Source organism: Microplitis mediator, chromosome 3, assembly GCF_029852145.1.
Source record: "Microplitis mediator isolate UGA2020A chromosome 3, iyMicMedi2.1, whole genome shotgun sequence".
Lineage (NCBI taxonomy): Eukaryota > Metazoa > Arthropoda > Insecta > Hymenoptera > Braconidae > Microplitis > Microplitis mediator.
In genome coordinates this window covers 12,610,015-12,632,144 of record NC_079971.1, presented here as the reverse complement: position 1 = coordinate 12,632,144, position 22,130 = coordinate 12,610,015, and the positions used below count along the sequence as shown (strand labels likewise).

Sequence of the window (22,130 nt, the reverse complement as noted above, 5' to 3'; positions counted from 1 at the left end):
ACAATTATAACTATGATTATGGTGACTATTATGACTTAGATTATGGTGACTATCATAACCACGATCATGGTGACGATCAAGAACATCATGACTGTGATCATGGTGACCGTCATAGCCATGGTCATAGTGACCATCATGACTGTGATCATGGTGACCGTCATAACCATAGTCATAGTGACCATAATGACCATGTTCGTGGTGACCATTGAGACCATCATGACCATGATCATAGCGACCATCATGAGCATGATCATGGTGACTATCATGACCATGGTCATATTGACTGTCATAACTATCATCATGGTGGCCATCATGACCATGTTCATGGTGACCATTGAGACCATCATGATTATGATCATAGTTTCCATCATGACCATTATCATGGTGACTATCATAACTATGGCCATAGTGACCATCAAAACTATGATCATGGTGACCATCATGATTTTGGTCATGGTGACCATTGAGACCATCATGACCATGACCATGGTAACCATCATGACCATGATCATAGTCACCATCATGACCATTATAACTATGATCATGGTGACTATTATGACTCAGATTTTGGTGACTATCATAACCACGATCATGGTGACAATCAATACCATCATGACTAAGATTATAGTAACCATCACAACCATGGTCATAGGGACCATCAAAACTATGATCATGGTGACCATCATGACCAAGATCATAGTGACCAGCATGACCATCATGACCATGATAATAATGACCATTATGAGAATGATCCTAGTGACGATCAAGACCATCATGACATCGATTATGGTGACCATCACGACCAACGTCATAGTGACCATCATGATCATGATCATGGTGACCATCATGACCATGATCATGGTGACCACCACGACCATGATTATAGTGACCATCGTGACCCTAATGATGGTGACCATCATGACCATGGTCATAGTGACCATCATAACTATGATCATAGTTACTATTAAAACTATGATCATGGTGACCTTCATGACCATGTTTATGATGACCATTGAGACCATCATGGCTATGATCATGGTTACCATCATGACCACGGTCATAGTGACCATCATAACTATGATCCTAGTGACCATCATGACTATGATCATAGTGACCATTATGGCCATGATCATGGTTACTATCATGACTATGGTCATGGTGACCATCATAACTATGATAATGGTGACCATCATAACCATGATCATGGTGACCATTATGATTATGTTCATGGTGACCGTTGAGACCAACATGACCTTTATAACCATGATTATGGTGACTATCATATCCATGGAATGTTGACAATCATGACCATGATCATGGTGACCATCATGACCATGATCATGCTGACCATCATGACCATGATCATGCTGACCATCATGACCACGATCATGGTGACCATTATGACAATGATTACGATGATTGACATAACTATGATCATGGTGATCAACATAACCAAGATCATAGTGACTAGCATGACCATCATGACCATGATAATGATGACCATTATGAGCATGATCCTAGTGACGATCAAGACCATCATGACGTCGATTATGGTGACTATCATGACTTTGATCATGGTAATCATCATGACCATTATGACTATGATGTTAGTGACCATCATAACCACGATCATGGTGACCGTCACGACTATCATGACCATGGTCTTGGTGACCATCATGACCATGATCATGGTGACTATCATGGCAATGGTCATAGTGACCTTTGTAACCATGATTATGGTGACCATCATGACCATGTTCATGGTGACCATTAAGACAGTCATGACTATGATCATGGTGACCATCATAATAGTGACCATTGAGACCATCATAACCATGATCATAGTGACTATCATGATCATGGTCATGGTGACCATTATGACTATCATGACTATGATCATGCTGACTATCATGACCATGTTCGGGGTGACCATTGAGACCATCATGACCATGATCATAGTGACCATTACGACCATGATCATGGTGACTATCATGACCATGGTCATATTGACTGTCATAACTATCATCATGGTGGCCATCATGACCATGTTCATGGTGACCATTGAGACCATCATGATTATGATCATAGTTTCCATCATGACCATTATCATGGTGACTATCATAACTATGGCCATAGTGACCATCAAAACTATGATCATGGTGACCATCATGATTTTGGTCATGGTGACCATTGAGACCATCATGACCATGACCATGGTAACCATCATGACCATGATCATAGTCACCATCATGACCATTATAACTATGATCATGGTGACTATTATGACTCAGATTTTGGTGACTATCATAACCACGATCATGGTGACAATCAATACCATCATGACTAAGATTATAGTAACCATCACAACCATGGTCATAGGGACCATCAAAACTATGATCATGGTGACCATCATGACCAAGATCATAGTGACCAGCATGACCATCATGACCATGATAATAATGACCATTATGAGAATGATCCTAGTGACGATCAAGACCATCATGACATCGATTATGGTGACCATCACGACCAACGTCATAGTGACCATCATGATCATGATCATGGTGACCATCATGACCATGATCATGGTGACCACCACGACCATGATTATAGTGACCATCGTGACCCTAATGATGGTGACCATCATGACCATGGTCATAGTGACCATCATAACTATGATCATAGTTACTATTAAAACTATGATCATGGTGACCTTCATGACCATGTTTATGATGACCATTGAGACCATCATGGCTATGATCATGGTTACCATCATGACCACGGTCATAGTGACCATCATAACTATGATCCTAGTGACCATCATGACTATGATCATAGTGACCATTATGGCCATGATCATGGTTACTATCATGACTATGGTCATGGTGACCATCATAACTATGATAATGGTGACCATCATAACCATGATCATGGTGACCATTATGATTATGTTCATGGTGACCGTTGAGACCAACATGACCTTTATAACCATGATTATGGTGACTATCATATCCATGGAATGTTGACAATCATGACCATGATCATGGTGACCATCATGACCATGATCATGCTGACCATCATGACCATGATCATGCTGACCATCATGACCACGATCATGGTGACCATTATGACAATGATTACGATGATTGACATAACTATGATCATGGTGATCAACATAACCAAGATCATAGTGACTAGCATGACCATCATGACCATGATAATGATGACCATTATGAGCATGATCCTAGTGACGATCAAGACCATCATGACGTCGATTATGGTGACTATCATGACTTTGATCATGGTAATCATCATGACCATTATGACTATGATGTTAGTGACCATCATAACCACGATCATGGTGACCGTCACGACTATCATGACCATGGTCTTGGTGACCATCATGACCATGATCATGGTGACTATCATGGCAATGGTCATAGTGACCTTTGTAACCATGATTATGGTGACCATCATGACCATGTTCATGGTGACCATTAAGACAGTCATGACTATGATCATGGTGACCATCATAATCATGACCATTGAGACCATCATAACCATGATCATAGTGACTATCATGATCATGGTCATGGTGACCATTATGACTATCATGACTATGATCATGCTGACTATCATGACCATGTTCGGGGTGACCATTGAGACCATCATGACCATGATCATAGTGACCATTACGACCATGATCATGGTGACTATCATGACCATGATCATGGTTACCATCACGAACATCGTCATAGTGCCTATAATGACCATCATAATTATGATTATGGTGACTATTATGACTCAGATTCTGGTGCCTCTCATAACCACGATCATGGTGACGATCAAGACCATCATGACTATGATCATGGTGACCGTCATAACCATTGTCATAATGACCATCATGACCATGTTCATGACGACCATTGAGACCATCATGACCATGGTCATAGTGACTATCATAACTATGATCATGGTGGCCATTATGACCATGTTCATGGTGACCATTGAAACCATCATGACCATTACCATTGAGACCATCATGACCATAATCATAGTGACCATCATGACCATTATCATGGTGCTTATCATGACCATGGTCATGGTGACCATCATAACCATGATCATGGTGACCATCATAATCATGATGATGTTGACTATTATGACTTAGAGTATGGTGACTATCATAACTATGGTCATAGTGACCATCATGATTTTGGTCATGGTGACCATTAAGACCATCATGACCATGACCATGGTGACCATCATGGCCATGATCATAGTCACCATCATGACCATCATAACTATGATCATGTTGACTATTATGACTTAGATTTTGGTGACTATCTTAACCACGATCATGGTGACAATCAATATCATCATGACTATGATTATAGTAACCATCACAACCATGGTCATAGCAACTATCAAAACCATGATCATGGTGACCATCATGACCAAGATCATAGTGACCATCGTGACCCTAATTATGGTGACCATCATGACCATGGTCATAGTGACCATCATAACTATGATCATAGTGACTATCAAAACTATGATCATGGTGACCTTCATGACCATGTTTATGATGACCATTGAGACCATCATGGCTATGATCATGGTTACCATCATGACCACGGTCATAGTGACCATTATGACCATCATGACTATGATCATGCTGACTATCATGACCATGTTCGGGGTGACCATTGAGACCATCATGACCATGATCATAGTGACCATTACGACCATGATCATGGTGACTATCATGACCATGGTCATAGTGACCATCATAACTATGATTATGGTGACCAACATAACCATGATCATGGTGTCCATCATGACCATGATCATAGTGACCATTATGACCACGATCATTGTGACTATCATGACCATGATCATAGTCACCATCATGATCATCATAACCATGGTTACGGTGACTATTATGACTGAGATTATGCTGACTATCATAACCACGATCATGGTGACAATCAAGAAAATCATAACTATGATCATGGTGACCATCATGACCACTATAAGCATGATCATGGACACCATCATAACAATGTTCAGGGTGACCATCATGACTATGATCATGGTGACTATCATTACCATGTTCATGGTGACCATTGAGACCATCATGACCATGGTCATAGTGACCATCATAACTATGATTATGGTGACCAACATAACCATGATCATGGTGTCCATCATGACCATGATCATAGTGACCATTATGACCACGATCATTGTGACTATCATGACCATGATCATAGTCACCATCATGATCATCATAACCATGGTTACGGTGACTATTATGACTGAGATTATGCTGACTATCATAACCACGATCATGGTGACAATCAAGAAAATCATAACTATGGTCATGGTGACCATCATGACCACTATAAGCATGATCATGGTGACCATCATAACAATGTTCAGGGTGACCATCATTACTATGATCATGGTGACTATCATTACCATGTTCATGGTGATCATTGAGACAATCATGACTATGATCACAGTGACCATAATGACCACTATGACCATGATCATGGTTACCATCACGAACATCGTCATAGTGCCTATAATGACCATCATAATTGAGATTATGGTGACTATTATGACTTAGATTCTGGTGCCTCTCATAATCACGATCATGGCGACGATCAAGACCATCATGACTATGATCATGGTGACTGTCATAACCATTGTCATAGTGACCATCATGACCATGTTCGTGGTGATCATTGAGACCATCATGACCATGATCATAGTGACCATCATGACCATGATCATGGTGACTATCATGACTTTGATAATGGTAATCATCATGACCATTATGACTATGATGTTAGTGACCGTCATAACCACGATCATGGTGACCGTCACGACTATCATGACCATGGTCTTGGTGACCATCATGACCATGATCATGGTGACTATCATGGCAATGGTCATAGTGACCTTTGTAACCATGATCATGGTGACCATCATGACCATGTTCATGGTGACCGTTAAGACAGTCATGACTATGATCATGGTGACCATCATAATCATGATCATTGAGACCATCATGACCATGATCATAGTGACCATCATAACCATGATCATAGTGACGATCATGATCATGGTCATAGTGACCATTATGACCATCATGACAATGATCATGCTGACTATCATGACCATGTTCGGGGTGACCATTGAGACCATCATGACCATGATCATAGTGACCATTACGACCATGATCATGGTGACTATCATGACCATGGTCATAGTGACCATCATAACTATGATTATGGTGACCAACATAACCATGATCATGGTGTCCATCATGACCATGATCATAGTGACCATTATGACCACGATCATTGTGACTATCATGACCATGATCATAGTCACCATCATGATCATCATAACCATGGTTACGGTGACTATTATGACTGAGATTATGCTGACTATCATAACCACGATCATGGTGACAATCAAGAAAATCATAACTATGATCATGGTGACCATCATGACCACTATAAGCATGATCATGGACACCATCATAACAATTTCAGTGTGACCATCATGACTATGATCATGGTGACTATCATTACCATGTTCATGGTGACCATTGAGACCATCATGACCATGATCATAGTGACCATCATGGCCATCATCAAGGTGAGCAATATGTCCACGGTCATGGTAACCATCATGACCACGTCATAGTGACCGTCATAACTATGATCATAGTGACCATTATGACCATGTTCATGGTGACCATTGAGACCATCATGACTAAGATCACAGTGACCATAATGACCACTATGACCATGATCATGGTTACCATTACGAACATCGTCATAGTGCCTGTAATGACCATCATAATTATGATTACGGTGACTATTATGACTTAGATTCTGGTGCCTCTCATAACCACGATCATGGTGACGATCAAGACCATCTTGACTATGATCATGGTGACTGTCATAACCATTGTCATAGTGACTATCATAACTATAATTATAGTGGCCATCATGACCATGTTCATGGTGACCATTGAGACCATCATGACCATAATCATAGTGACCATCATGACCATTATCATGGTGACTATCATGACCCTGGTCATGGTGACCATCATAACTATGATCATGATGACCATCATAATCATGATGATGTTGACTTAGATTATGGTGACTATCATAACTATGGTCATAGTGACCATCATGATTTTGGTCATGGTGACCATTAAGACCATCATGACCATGACCATGGTGACCATCATGACAATGATCATAGTCACCATCATGACCATCATAACTATGATCATGGTGACTATTTTGACTTAGATTTTGGTGACTATCATAACCACGATCATGGTGACAATCAATATCATCATGGCTATGTTTATAGTAACCATCACAACCATGGTCATAGCGACCATCAAAACTATGATCATGGTGACCATCATGACCAAGATCATAGTGACCAGCATGACCATCATGACCATGATAATAATGACCATTATGAGCATGATCCTAGTGACGATCAAGACCATGATCATTGTGACTATCATGACCATGATCATAGTCACCATCATGATCATCATAACCATGGTCATGGTGACTATTATGACTGAGATTATGCTGACTATCATAACCACGATCATGCTGACAATCAAGAAAATCATAACTATGGTCATGGTGACCATCATGACCACTATAAGCATGATCATGGTGACCATCATAACAATGTTCAGGGTGACCATCATTACTATGATCATGGTGACTATCATTACCATGTTCATGGTGACCATTGAGACCATCATGACTATGATCATAGTGACCATCATAACTATGATCATAGTAACAATCATGATCATGGTCATAGTGACCATTATGACCATCATGACTATGATCATGCTGACTATCATGACCATGTTCGGGGTGACCATTGAGACCATCATGACCATGATCATAGTGACCATTACGACCATGATCATGGTGACTATCATGACCATGGTCATAGTGACCATCATAACTATGATTATGGTGACCAACATAACCATGATCATGGTGTCCATCATGACCATGATCATAGTGACCATTATGACCACGATCATTGTGACTATCATGACCATGATCATAGTCACCATCATGATCATCATAACCATGGTTACGGTGACTATTATGACTGAGATTATGCTGACTATCATAACCACGATCATGGTGACAATCAAGAAAATCATAACTATGATCATGGTGACCATCATGACCACTATAAGCATGATCATGGACACCATCATAACAATGTTCAGGGTGACCATCATGACTATGATCATGGTGACTATCATTACCATGTTCATGGTGACCATTGAGACCATCTTGACCATGGTCATAGTGACCATCATAACTATGATTATGGTGACCAACATAACCATGATCATGGTGTCCATCATGACCATGATCATAGTGACCATTATGACCACGATCATTGTGACTATCATGACCATGATCATAGTCACCATCATGATCATCATAACCATGGTTACGGTGACTATTATGACTGAGATTATGCTGACTATCATAACCACGATCATGGTGACAATCAAGAAAATCATAACTATGGTCATGGTGACCATCATGACCACTATAAGCATGATCATGGTGACAATCATAACAATGTTCAGGGTGACCATCATTACTATGATCATGGTGACTATCATTACCATGGTCATGGTGATCATTGAGACCATCATGACTATGATCACAGTGACCATAATGACCACTATGACCATGATCATGGTTACCATCACGAACATCGTCATAGTGCCTATAATGACCATCATAATTGAGATTATGGTGACTATTATGACTTAGATTCTGGTGCCTCTTATAACCACGATCATGGCGACGATCAAGACCATCATGACTATGATCATGGTGACTGTCATAACCATTGTCATATTGACCATCATGACCATGTTCGTGGTGACCATTGAGACCATCATGACCATGATCATAGTGACCATCATGACCATGATCATGGTGACTATCATGACTTTGATAATGGTAATCATCATGACCATTATGACTATGATGTTAGTGACCGTCATAACCACGATCATGGTGACCGTCACGACTATCATGACCATGGTCTTGGTGACCATCATGACCATGATCATGGTGACTATCATGGCAATGGTCATAGTGACCTTTGTAACCATGATCATGGTGACCATCATGACCATGTTCATGGTGACCGTTAAGACAGTCATGACTATGATCATGGTGACCATCATAATCATGACCATTGAGACCATCATGACCATGATCATAGTGACCATCATAACCATGATCATAGTGACAATCATGATCATGGTCATAGTGACCATTATGACCATCATGACTATGATCATGCTGACTATCATGACCATGTTCGGGGTGACCATTGAGACCATCATGACCATGATCATAGTGACCATTACGACCATGATCATGGTGACTATCATGACCATGGTCATAGTGACCATCATAACTATAATTATGGTGACCAACATAACCATGATCATGGTGTCCATCATGACCATGATCATAGTGACCATTATGACCACGATCATTGTGACTATCATGACCATGATCATAGTCACCATCATGATCATCATAACCATGGTTACGGTGACTATTATGACTGAGATTATGCTGACTATCATAACCACGATCATGGTGACAATCAAGAAAATCATAACTATGATCATGGTGACCATCATGACCACTATAAGCATGATCATGGACACCATCATAACAATGTTCAGGGTGACCATCATGACTATGATCATGGTGACTATCATTACCATGTTCATGGTGACCATTGAGACCATCATGACCATGATCATAGTGACCATCATGGCCATCATCAAGGTGAGCAATATGTCCACGGTCATGGTAACCATCATAACCATGGTCATAGTGACCATCATAACTATGATCATAGTGACCATTATGACCATGTTCATGGTGACCATTGAGACCATCATGACTATGATCACAGTGACCATAATGATCACTATGACCATGATCATGGTTACCATTACGAACATCGTCATAGTGCCTATAATGACCATCATAATTATGATTACGGTGACTATTATGACTTAGATTCTGGTGCCTCTCATAACCACGATCATGGTGACGATCAAGACCATCTTGACTATGATCATGGTGACTGTCATAACCATTGTCATAGTGACTATCATAACTATAATCATAGTGGCCATCATGACCTCGTTCATGGTGACCATTGAGACCATCATGACCATTACCATTGAGACCATCATGACCATAATCATAGTGACCATCATGACCATTATCATGGTGACTATCATGACCCTGGTCATGGTGACCATCATAACTATGATCATGGTGACCATCATAATCATGATGATGTTGACTTAGATTATGGTCATAGTGACCATCATGATTTTGGTCATGGTGACCATTAAGACCATCATGACCATGACCATGGTGACCATCATGACAATGATCATAGTCACCATCATGACCATCATAACTATGATCATGGTGACTATTATGACTTAGATTTTGGTGACTATCATAACCACGATCATGGTGACAATCAATATCATCATGGCTATGATTATAGTAACCATCACAACCATGGTCATAGCGACCATCAAAACTATGATCATGGTGACCATCATGACCAAGATCATAGTGACCAGCATGACCATCATGACCATGATAATAATGACAATTATGAGCATGATCCTAGTGACGATCAAGACCATCATGACTTCGATTATGGTGACCATCACGACCATCGTCATAGTGACCATCATGACCATGATCGTGGTGACCATCACGACCATGATTATAGTGACCATCGTGACCCTAATCATGGTGACCATCATGACAATGGTCATAGTGACCATCATCACTATGATCATAGTGACTATCAAAACTATGATCATGGTGGCCTTCATGACCATGCTTATGATGACCATTGAGACTATCATGGCTATGATCATGGTTACCATCATGACCACGGTCATAGTGACCATCATAACTATGATCCTAGTAACCATCATGACTATGATCATAGTGACCATTATGGCTATGATCATGGTTACTATCATGACTATGGTCATGGTGACCATCATAACTATGATCATGGTGACCATCATAACCATGATCATGGTGACCATCATGATTATGTTCATGGTGATCGTTAAGACCAACATGACCTTTATAACCATGATTATGGAGACTATCAGATCCATGAAATGTTGAAAATCATGACCATGATCATGGTGACCATCATGACCATGATCATGCTGACCATCATGACCACGATCATGGTGACCATTGTGACAATGATTATGATGACTGACATAACTATGATCATGGTGATCAACATAACCAAGATCATAGTGACCAGCATGACCATCATGACCATGATAATGATGACCATTATGAGCATGATCCTAGTGACGATCAAGACCATCATGACTTCGATTATGGTGACTATCATGACTATGATCATGGTAACCATCATGACCATTATGACTATGATGTTAGTGACGATCATAACCACGATCATGGTGACCGTCAAGACTATCATGACCATGGTCTTGGTGACCATCATGACCATGATCACGGTGACCATCATGACCATGTTCATGGTGACCATCATGACCATGATCATAGTGACTATCATGATCATGGTCATGGTGACCATTATGATCATCATGACACTAATCATGCTGACTATCATGACCATGTTCGGGGTGACCATTGAGACCATCATGACCATGATCATAGTGACCATTACGACCATGATCATGGTGATATCATGACCATGGTCATGTTGACCATCATAACTATGATTATGGTGACCATTATAACCATGACCATGATTATAGTTACTATCATGACCATGAACATAGTTACTATCATGACCATTATGACCATGATCATGGTGACCATCATGATATTGGTCATTGTGACCATTCAGACCATCATGACTATGATCATGGTTACTATCATGACCACGGTCATAGTGACTATCATAACTATGATCCTAGTGACTATCATGACTATGATCATAGTGACCATTATGGCCATGATCATCGTGACTATTATGACTATGGTCATGGTGACCATCATAACTATGATCATGGTTACCATCATGACCATGATCATAGTCACTATCATGACCATCTTGACCATGATCATCTTTACCATCATGACCATGATCATTATGACTATGATGACCATGATCATAGTCACCATCATGACCATCATAACTATGATCACGGTGACTATTATGACTTAGATTTTTGTGACTATCATAACCACGATCATGGTGACAATCAATACCATCATGACTATGATTATAGTGACCATCATAACCATGGTCAGTCACCATCAAAACTATGATCATGGTGACCATCATGACCATGTTCATAGTGATCATTAAGACCATCACGACCATGATTATGGTTACTATCATGACTATGATCATGGTCACTATCATGACCATTATGACCATGATCATAGTGACCATCATGACTATGATCGTGGTGACTTTTATGACTATGTTTATAGTGACCATCATAACTATGGTCATGTTGACCATTATGACCACGATCATGCTGACCTACACGACCAAAGTTATGGTCACCATCACGACTGACCTGAACATGATCATGGTGACCATCATGACCAAAATCATAGTGACCATTAGACTATGATCATAATGACCATCATGACCATGGTGATAGTGACCATCATAACTATGATCATGATGACCATCATGATCATGTTCATGAAGATTATTGAGACCTTCATGACCATGATCATGGTGAATATCATGACCATGTTCATGGTCACCATCACGATCATAACGACCATGATCATGGTTACTTTCATGACCATCATGACCATGATCATGGTGACCATCATGACCATGATCATGGTAACCATCATGACTATGATCGTGGTGACCATCATGACTATGGTAATGGTGACTATTAGGACTATGATCGTGGTGCTTATCATAACTATGATCATGGTGACCATCATGACCACTATGACCACTGTCATGGTTACTATCATGACCATCATGACCATGATCATAGTCACCATCATGACCATCATGACCATGGTGACCATCATGACTATCATGTCAATGGTCATGTCGAGCATCATATCCACGATCATAGTGACCATTATGACCATGATAATGGTGACCATCATGACCATAATCATAGTCACCATCGTGACTATCATGACCATGGTCATGGTGACGATCATGACCATGTTCATGTTGACGATTAAGACTATCATGACTATGATCATGTTTACCATCATGACCATGATCATGATGACCATTACGACCATGATCATAGTGACCATCATGTCTAACATGACCATGGTCATGTCTAACATGACCATGGTCATGTTGACTGTTATAACCATGATCATGGTGACAATGATGACCATGTTCATGATGACCATCATAATGACGATCAGGGTGACAATCAAGACCATAATGACCATGATCATAGTGACGATCGAGACCATCATGACCATGATCATGATAACCATCATGACCACCATGGTTATGTTGACCATAATAACCATGATCTTGGTGACTATTGTGACCTTGATCGTCGTGACCATCATGACCATGATTATGGTTACCATCATGACCGTGATTATGGTCACCATCATGACCATGATTATGGCGACTATTATGACCGTGTTCATTCTGACTATCATGACCATGGTCATATTGACTACCATGACCATGTTCATGAAGACCATCATAACCACGATCAGGCCGACAATTAAAACCATCATGATCGTGATCATGGTCACCATCATGACCATGAACATGGTCACCATCATGACCGTGGTCATGGTGAACATCATGACTAGGATCATGGCGACCACAACGACCATGATCATGGTCACCATTATGACCGACATTACGACCATGATCATCGTGACAATCATGACCATCATGACCATGGTCATAGTGATCATCATAACTATGATCATGGTGACCATCATGACCATGTTTATGGTGACCATTGAGACCATCATGACCATGATCATGATTAACATCATGACTATGATCATGGTCACAATCATGACCATCATGACCATGGTTATGGTGACCATCATAGCCATGATTATGGTGACCATCCTGACCATGATCATGGTGACCATCATAACCATGTATATAGTGACCATTGAGACAATCATGACCATGATCATGATTACCATCATGACCATGATCATGGTCACTATCATTACCATCATAACCATGGTTATAGTGACCGTCATAGCCATGATCATGGTGACCATTACGACCGTGATCATATTGACCATCATGTCCACCATGATCAACCATGACCATGGTCATGTTGACAATTATAACCATTATCATGTCGACCATCATGACCATGGTCATAGTGATCATCATAACTACGATCATTGTGACTGTTATGACTATAGTCATTGTGACCATCATGACTATGATCATGGTGACCATCCTGACCATGATCGTAGTGACTATCATGACTATGATCATGGTGACCGTCATGACTATGATCGTGGTCAGCATCACGATCATTACGATCATGATCATGGTCACTATCATGACCACGATCATGGTGACCATTACGAAGATCATGACTATGATAATAGTCACCATCGTCACTATGATCATGGTGACCATCATGACCATGGTCGTTGTGACCGTCATGACTATAACCATGGTGTCAATCATGACCATGGTCATGGTGATCATCATGACTATGATCATTGTGAGTGTTATGACTATAGTCATTGTGACCATCATGACTATGATCATGGTGACCATCGTCACTATGATCATGGTGACCATCATGACCATGGTCGTGGTGACCGTCATGACTATGATCATGGTGTCCATCATGACCATGGTCATGGTGACCATCATGACGATGATCATTGTGACTGTGAAGACTATAATCATTGTGACCATCATGACTATGATCATGGTGACCATCATGACCATGGTCATGGTGACCATCATGACCATGGTCATGGTGACCATCATTACTATGATCGTTGTGACTGTTATGACTATAATCATTGTGACCATCATGACTATGATCATGGTGACCATCGTCACTATGATCATGGTGACCATCATGCCCATGGTCATGGTGACCATCATGACTATTATCATGGTGACCATCATGACCATGGTCCTTGTGACAGTCATGACTATGATCATGGTGTCCATCATGACCATGTTCTTGGCGACCATCATGACTATGATCATGGTGACCATCATGACCATGTTCATGGTCAATATCACGATCATAACGATCATCACGATGATTACTATTATGACCATCATGACCATGATCATAGTGACTATTACGACTATCATGACTATGATCATGGTGACCATCATGAACATCATGTCTTTGGTCATGTTGAGCATCATATCCACGATCATAGTGACTATCATGACCATGGTCATGGTGACGATCATGACTTTGATCATGCTGTCCATCACGACCATGATCATGGTGGCCATCGAGACCATGATCATAGTGAACATCGTCACGATGATTATGGTGACCATCATGACCATGGTCATGGTGACCATCTATACTATGATCATGGTGTCCATCATGACCATGGTCATGGTCACTATCACGATCATAACGATCATCATTATGATTACTATCACGACCATCATGACCATGATCATAGTGACTATTACGACTATCATGACTATGATCATGGTGACCATCATGAAAATAATCACAGTCACCATCGTGACTATCATGACTATGGTCATGTTGACGATCATGACTTCGATCATGCTGTTCATCACGACCATGATCATGGTGGCCATCATAACCATGGTCATAATGACCATCATAACTATGATCATGGTGACCATCATGACCATGTTTATAGTGACCATTAAGACCATCATGACCATGATCATGGTATTCATCATGACCATGATCATGGTGACCATTACGACCTAGATCACATTAACGATCAAGACCATCATGACTAGAACCATGGTGACGATCGAGATCATCATGACTATAATCATGGTGACCATCATATCCATGGTCATAACGACTATCCTTAATATGATCATGGTGACTATCATGACCATGTTTATGGTGACCATTGAGACCATCATGACCATGATCATGATTAACATCATGACCATGATCATGGTCACAATCATGACCATGATTATGGTGACTATTATGACCGTGTTCATTATGACCACCATAACCATGATCATGGTGACCATTAGAACCATGATTATAGTGACCATCATGTCGACCATGACCATGGTCATGTAAACCATCATAACCATTATCATGGTGATCATCATGACCATGGTCATAGTGACCATCATAACTATGATCATGGTGAACTTCATGACCATGTTTACGGTGACCACTGAGACCATCATGACCATGATCATGATTAACATCATGACTATGATCATGGTCACAATCATGACCATGATTATGGTGACTATTATGACCGTGTTCAGTATGACCACCATAACCATGATCATGGTAACCATTAGAACCATGATCATAGTGACCATCATGTCCACCATGACCATGGTCATGTAAACCATTATAACCATTATCATGGTGATCATCATGACCATGGTCATAGTGACTATCATAACTATGATCATGGTGACCATCATGACCATGTTTATGGTGACTATTGAGACCATCATGACCATGATCATAATAAACATCATGACCAGGATCATGGTCACAATCATGACCATGATTATGGTGACTATTATGACCGTGTTCATTATGACCACCATAACCATGATCATGTCGACCATTAGAACTATGATCATAGTGACCATCATGTCGACCATGACCATGGTCATGTTAACCATTATAACCACTATCATGGTGATCATCATGACCATGGTCATAGTGACCATTATAACTATGATCATGGTGACCATTGAGACCATCATGACCATAGTCATGGTGACCGTTGAGACCATCATGACCATGATCATGGTGACAGTAATGACCATGATTGTGGTGACCATCATAACTATGTTCATAGTGACCATCATAACTATGATCATGGTGACCATCATAAATATGGTCGTGGTGACCATCATGACCATGATTATGGTTACCATCATGACTGTGATTATGGTCACCATCATGACCATGATTATGGTGACGATTATGACCGTGTTCATGAAGACCATCATAACCACGATCAGGGTGACAATTAAAACCATCATGACCGTGATCATGGTCACCATCATGACCATGAACATGGTCACCATCATGACCGTGGTCATGGTGACCATCATGACCGTGGTCATGGTGACCATCATGACCATGATCATGGTGTCCATTACGACCATTATCATGGTGACCATTATGACCGTGGTCATTGTGACCATCATGACCATGGTCATGGTGAACATCATGACTAGGATCATGGCGACCACAACGACCATGATCATGGTCACCATTATGACCGACACTATCATGATCATGGTGACCATTACGACCATGATCATCGTGACCATCATGACCATGGTCATGTTGACCATTATAACCATTATTATGGTGACCATCATGACCATGTTTATAGTGACCATTGAGACCATTATGACCATGATCATGATTACCATCATGACCATGATCATAGTCACTATCATTACCATCGTGACCATGGTTATAGTGACCATCATAGCCATGATCATGCTGACCATTACGACCATGATCATATTGACCATCATGTCCACCATGATCAACCATGACCATGGTCATGTTGACTATTATAACCATTATCATGTCGACCATCATGACTATAGTCATTGTGACCATCATGACTATGATCATGGTGACCATCCTGACTATGATCGTAGTGACTATCATGACTATGATCATGGTGACCATCATGACTATGATCGTGGTCACCATCATGATCATTACGATCATGATCATGGTCACTATCATGACCATCATGACCACGATCATGATGACCATTACGAAGATCATGACTATGATCATAGTCACCATCGTCACTATGATCATGGTGACTATCATGACCATGGTCATGGTGACCATCATGACTATAATCATTGTGACGGTTATGACTATAGTCATTGTGACCATCGTGACTATGATCATGGTGACCATCGTCACCATGATCATGGTGACCATCATGACCATCGTCGTGGTGACCGTCATGTTTATGATCATGGTGTCCATCATGACCATGGTCTTGGTGACCATTATGACTATGATCATTGTGACTGTTATGACTATAATCATTGTGACCATCATGACTATGATCATGGTGTCCATCATGACCATGGTCTTGGTGACCATTATGACTATGATCATTGTGACTGTTATGACTATAATCATTGTGACCACCATGACTATGATCATGGTGACCATCGGCACTATGATCATGGTGACCATCATGCCCATGGTCATGGTGACCATCATGACTATGATCATGGTGACCATCATGACCATGGTCCTTGTGACAGTCATGACTATGATTATGGTGACCATCATGACCATGTTCACGGTCATGATGGTCACCATGATCATAGTCATGATGGTGGCCAAGACCATGGTCATGATGGTCACCATGATCATAGTCATGATGGTCACAATGATTATAGTCATAACAGTCACAATGATCATAGTCATAATGGTCACCATGACCATGGTCATGATGGACACCATAATCATAGTCATGACTGTCACAAGGACCATGGTCATGATGGTCACCATGATCATAGTCATGATGGTCACCATGACCATGGTCATGATGGTCACCATGATCATAGTCATGATGGTCACAATGATTATAGTCATAACAGTCACAATGATCATAGTCATAATGGTCACCATGACCATGGTCATGATGGACACCATGATCATAAACATGACGGTCACTACGACGATGGTCATGATGGTCACCATGATCATAGTGACGATGGTCACCATGATCATAGTCACGATGGTCACAATGACTATAGTCATAACCGTCACAATGATCATAGTCATGATGGTCACCATGACCATGGTCATGATGGTCACCATGATCATAGTGACGATGGTGACTATGATCATAGTCATGATCTTCGTAATGGTCATCCTGATCGTGGTCATGATAGTCATGATAGTGACCATGATCATGATCGTAATGATCATGATGGTGACCACGATCATAGTCATGATGGTCACCATGATCATAGTCATGATAGTCACTACGATCATAGTCAGGATGGTCACCATGATCATGGTCATGATGGTCACAATGACTATAGTCATAACAGTCACAATGATCGTAGTTATGATGATCACTATGACCATGGTCATGATGGTCGACATGATAATGGTTATAATAGTCAACATGACCATGGTCATGGTTGATCATGGTGGACATGATGGTCAATATGATCATGGTCGTAATGGTCACCATGATCATGGCTATGATGGTCACTATAACCATGGTCATGATGGTAATGATAGTGACCATGATCATGGTCATGATGGTAATCATGATCATGGTCATGATTGTCTCAATGGTCAGTATGAACATGGTCATAATGGTCTCAATGGTCACCATAAACATGGTCATGATGGTCACCATAATAATGGTTATAATGGTCAACATAACCATGGTCATGATGGTCACGATGATCATGGTCGTAATGGTCACCATGATCATGATAATGTCAGTCATAATGGTGACCATGATCATGGTCGTTGTGGTCGCCATGATCCTAGTCATGATGTTCACCATGACCATGGTCATAATGGTCACCATGATAATGGTCGTAATGGACACCATGATCATGGTCATGATGGTCACCATGACCACGGTCATGATGGTGACCATGTTCATGGTCATGATGGTGACCATGATCACGGTCATGATGGTTTTAATTGTCACCCTGATCGTGGTTATGATGGTCTTCATGAACACGGTCATAATAGTCACCATAATCATGGTCATGATGGTGACCATAATCACAGTCATGATGGTAACCATAATCATGGTCATGATGGTCACCACGACCATATTTATGATGGTCACCATGATCATAGTTATGATGGTCACTATGAACATAGTTATGATGGTCACCACAATCATGGTCATTACGGTCACCATGATCATGGTCATGATGGTCTTAACGGTCACCATGACTATGGTCATGATGGTCTCAATGGTCACCATGATCATAGTTATAATGGTCACTATGACCATGGTCATGATGGTCTCAATGGTCACCATGATCATAGTTATAATGGTCACTATGACCATGGTCATGATGATCACCATGATAATGGTTATAATGGTTAACATGACCATGGTCATGGTCGACATGATGGTCACTATGATCATGGTTCTAATGGTCGACATGATCATGGTTATGGTGGTCATAATGAACACGGTCATAATAGTCACCATAATCATGGTCATGATTGTGACCATGATCCTGGTCATGATGTTTATTATGATCATGGTCATGATGGTCTCAATAGTCACCATAAACATGGTCATGATGGTCACCATGATCATAGTTATGATGGTCACTATGACCATGGTCATGATGATCACCATGATAATGGTTATAATGGTTTACATGACCATGGTCATGGTGGACATGATGGTCACTATGATCATGGTTCTAATGGTTACCATGATCATGGTTATGGTGGTCATAATGAACACGGTTATGGTGGTCATAATGAACACGGTCATAATAGTCACCATAATCATGGTCATGATTGTGACCATGATCATGGTCATGATGTTAATCATGATCATAGTCATGATGGTCTCAGTGGTCACCATAAACATGGTCATGAAGTTCACCATGATCATAGTTATGATGGTCACTATGACCATGGTCATGATGATCACCATGATAATGGTTATGATGGTTTACATGACCATGGTCATGGTGGACATGATGGTCACTATGATCATGGTTCTAATGGTCACCATGATCATGGTTATGGTGGTCAGAATGAACACGGTCATAATAGTCACCATAATCATGGTCATGATTGTGACCATGATCATGGTCATGATGGTCTCAATGGTCACCATAAACATGGTCATGATAGTCACCATGATCATATTAAGGATAGTCGTTATGACCATAGATATGATGGTCACCATGATTATAGTCATGATGATCTCGATCGTCACCATGGTTATAGTCATGATGGTCTTGATCGTTAATGTGATCTAGGTCGTAATGGTCACCATGATCACGGTCATGATGGTAACCATGATCATGGTCATGATGGTCTTAATGGTCACTATAAACATGGTCATGATGGTCACCATGATCATAGTTATGATGGTCATTATGACCATGGTTATGATGGCCACCATGATCATGGTCGTGATGGACAGCATGATCGAAGTCATGATCGTCAACATGACCATAGTCATGATAGTCACGATGGTGACTATGATTATTGTCATGATGGTCACCATGATCATAGTCATGATAGTCGTAATAGTCACTATGATCATGGTCATGATGGTCGTGATAGTAATCATAATGATGATCGTTATGATCGTGATAGTGACCATGACCATGGTCATGATGGACACCATGATCATAGTATAGATGGTCACCATGACCATGGTCATGATGGTCACCATAATCATAGTGACGATGTTCACTATGATCATGGTCTCGATGGCCACCATGATCATGGTCGTGATGGACAGCATGATCAAAGTCATGATCGTCACCATGACCATGGTCATGATAGTCACGACGGTGACTATGATTATTGTCATGATGGTCACCATGATCATGGTCATAATGGTCACTATGATCGTGGATATGATGCTCAACATGACCAAAGACATGATGTTCATGATGGTCACCATGGTCATGGTCATGATGGTCATGATAGTGACTATAATCATGGTCATGATGGTCACCATGATCATAGTCATGATAGTCGTAATAGTCACTATGATCATGGTCATGATGGTCACCATGATCATAGTCATGATGGT

General features: G+C 40.7%; 1 protein-coding gene across 1 annotated transcript in view; it reads right to left on the bottom strand.

Moving 5' to 3' along the window:
- Positions 1–14,520, bottom strand: part of LOC130665883 (histidine-rich glycoprotein-like) — a 31,876-nt gene extending 17,356 nt beyond the window's left edge. Inside the window, exon 1 of the mRNA XM_057466513.1 lies at positions 14,340–14,520. Within this exon, the coding sequence (XP_057322496.1) occupies positions 14,340–14,520 (181 nt within the window). The remainder of the gene's footprint in view (positions 1–14,339) is intronic.
- Positions 14,521–22,130: the final 7,610 nt, after the last annotated feature.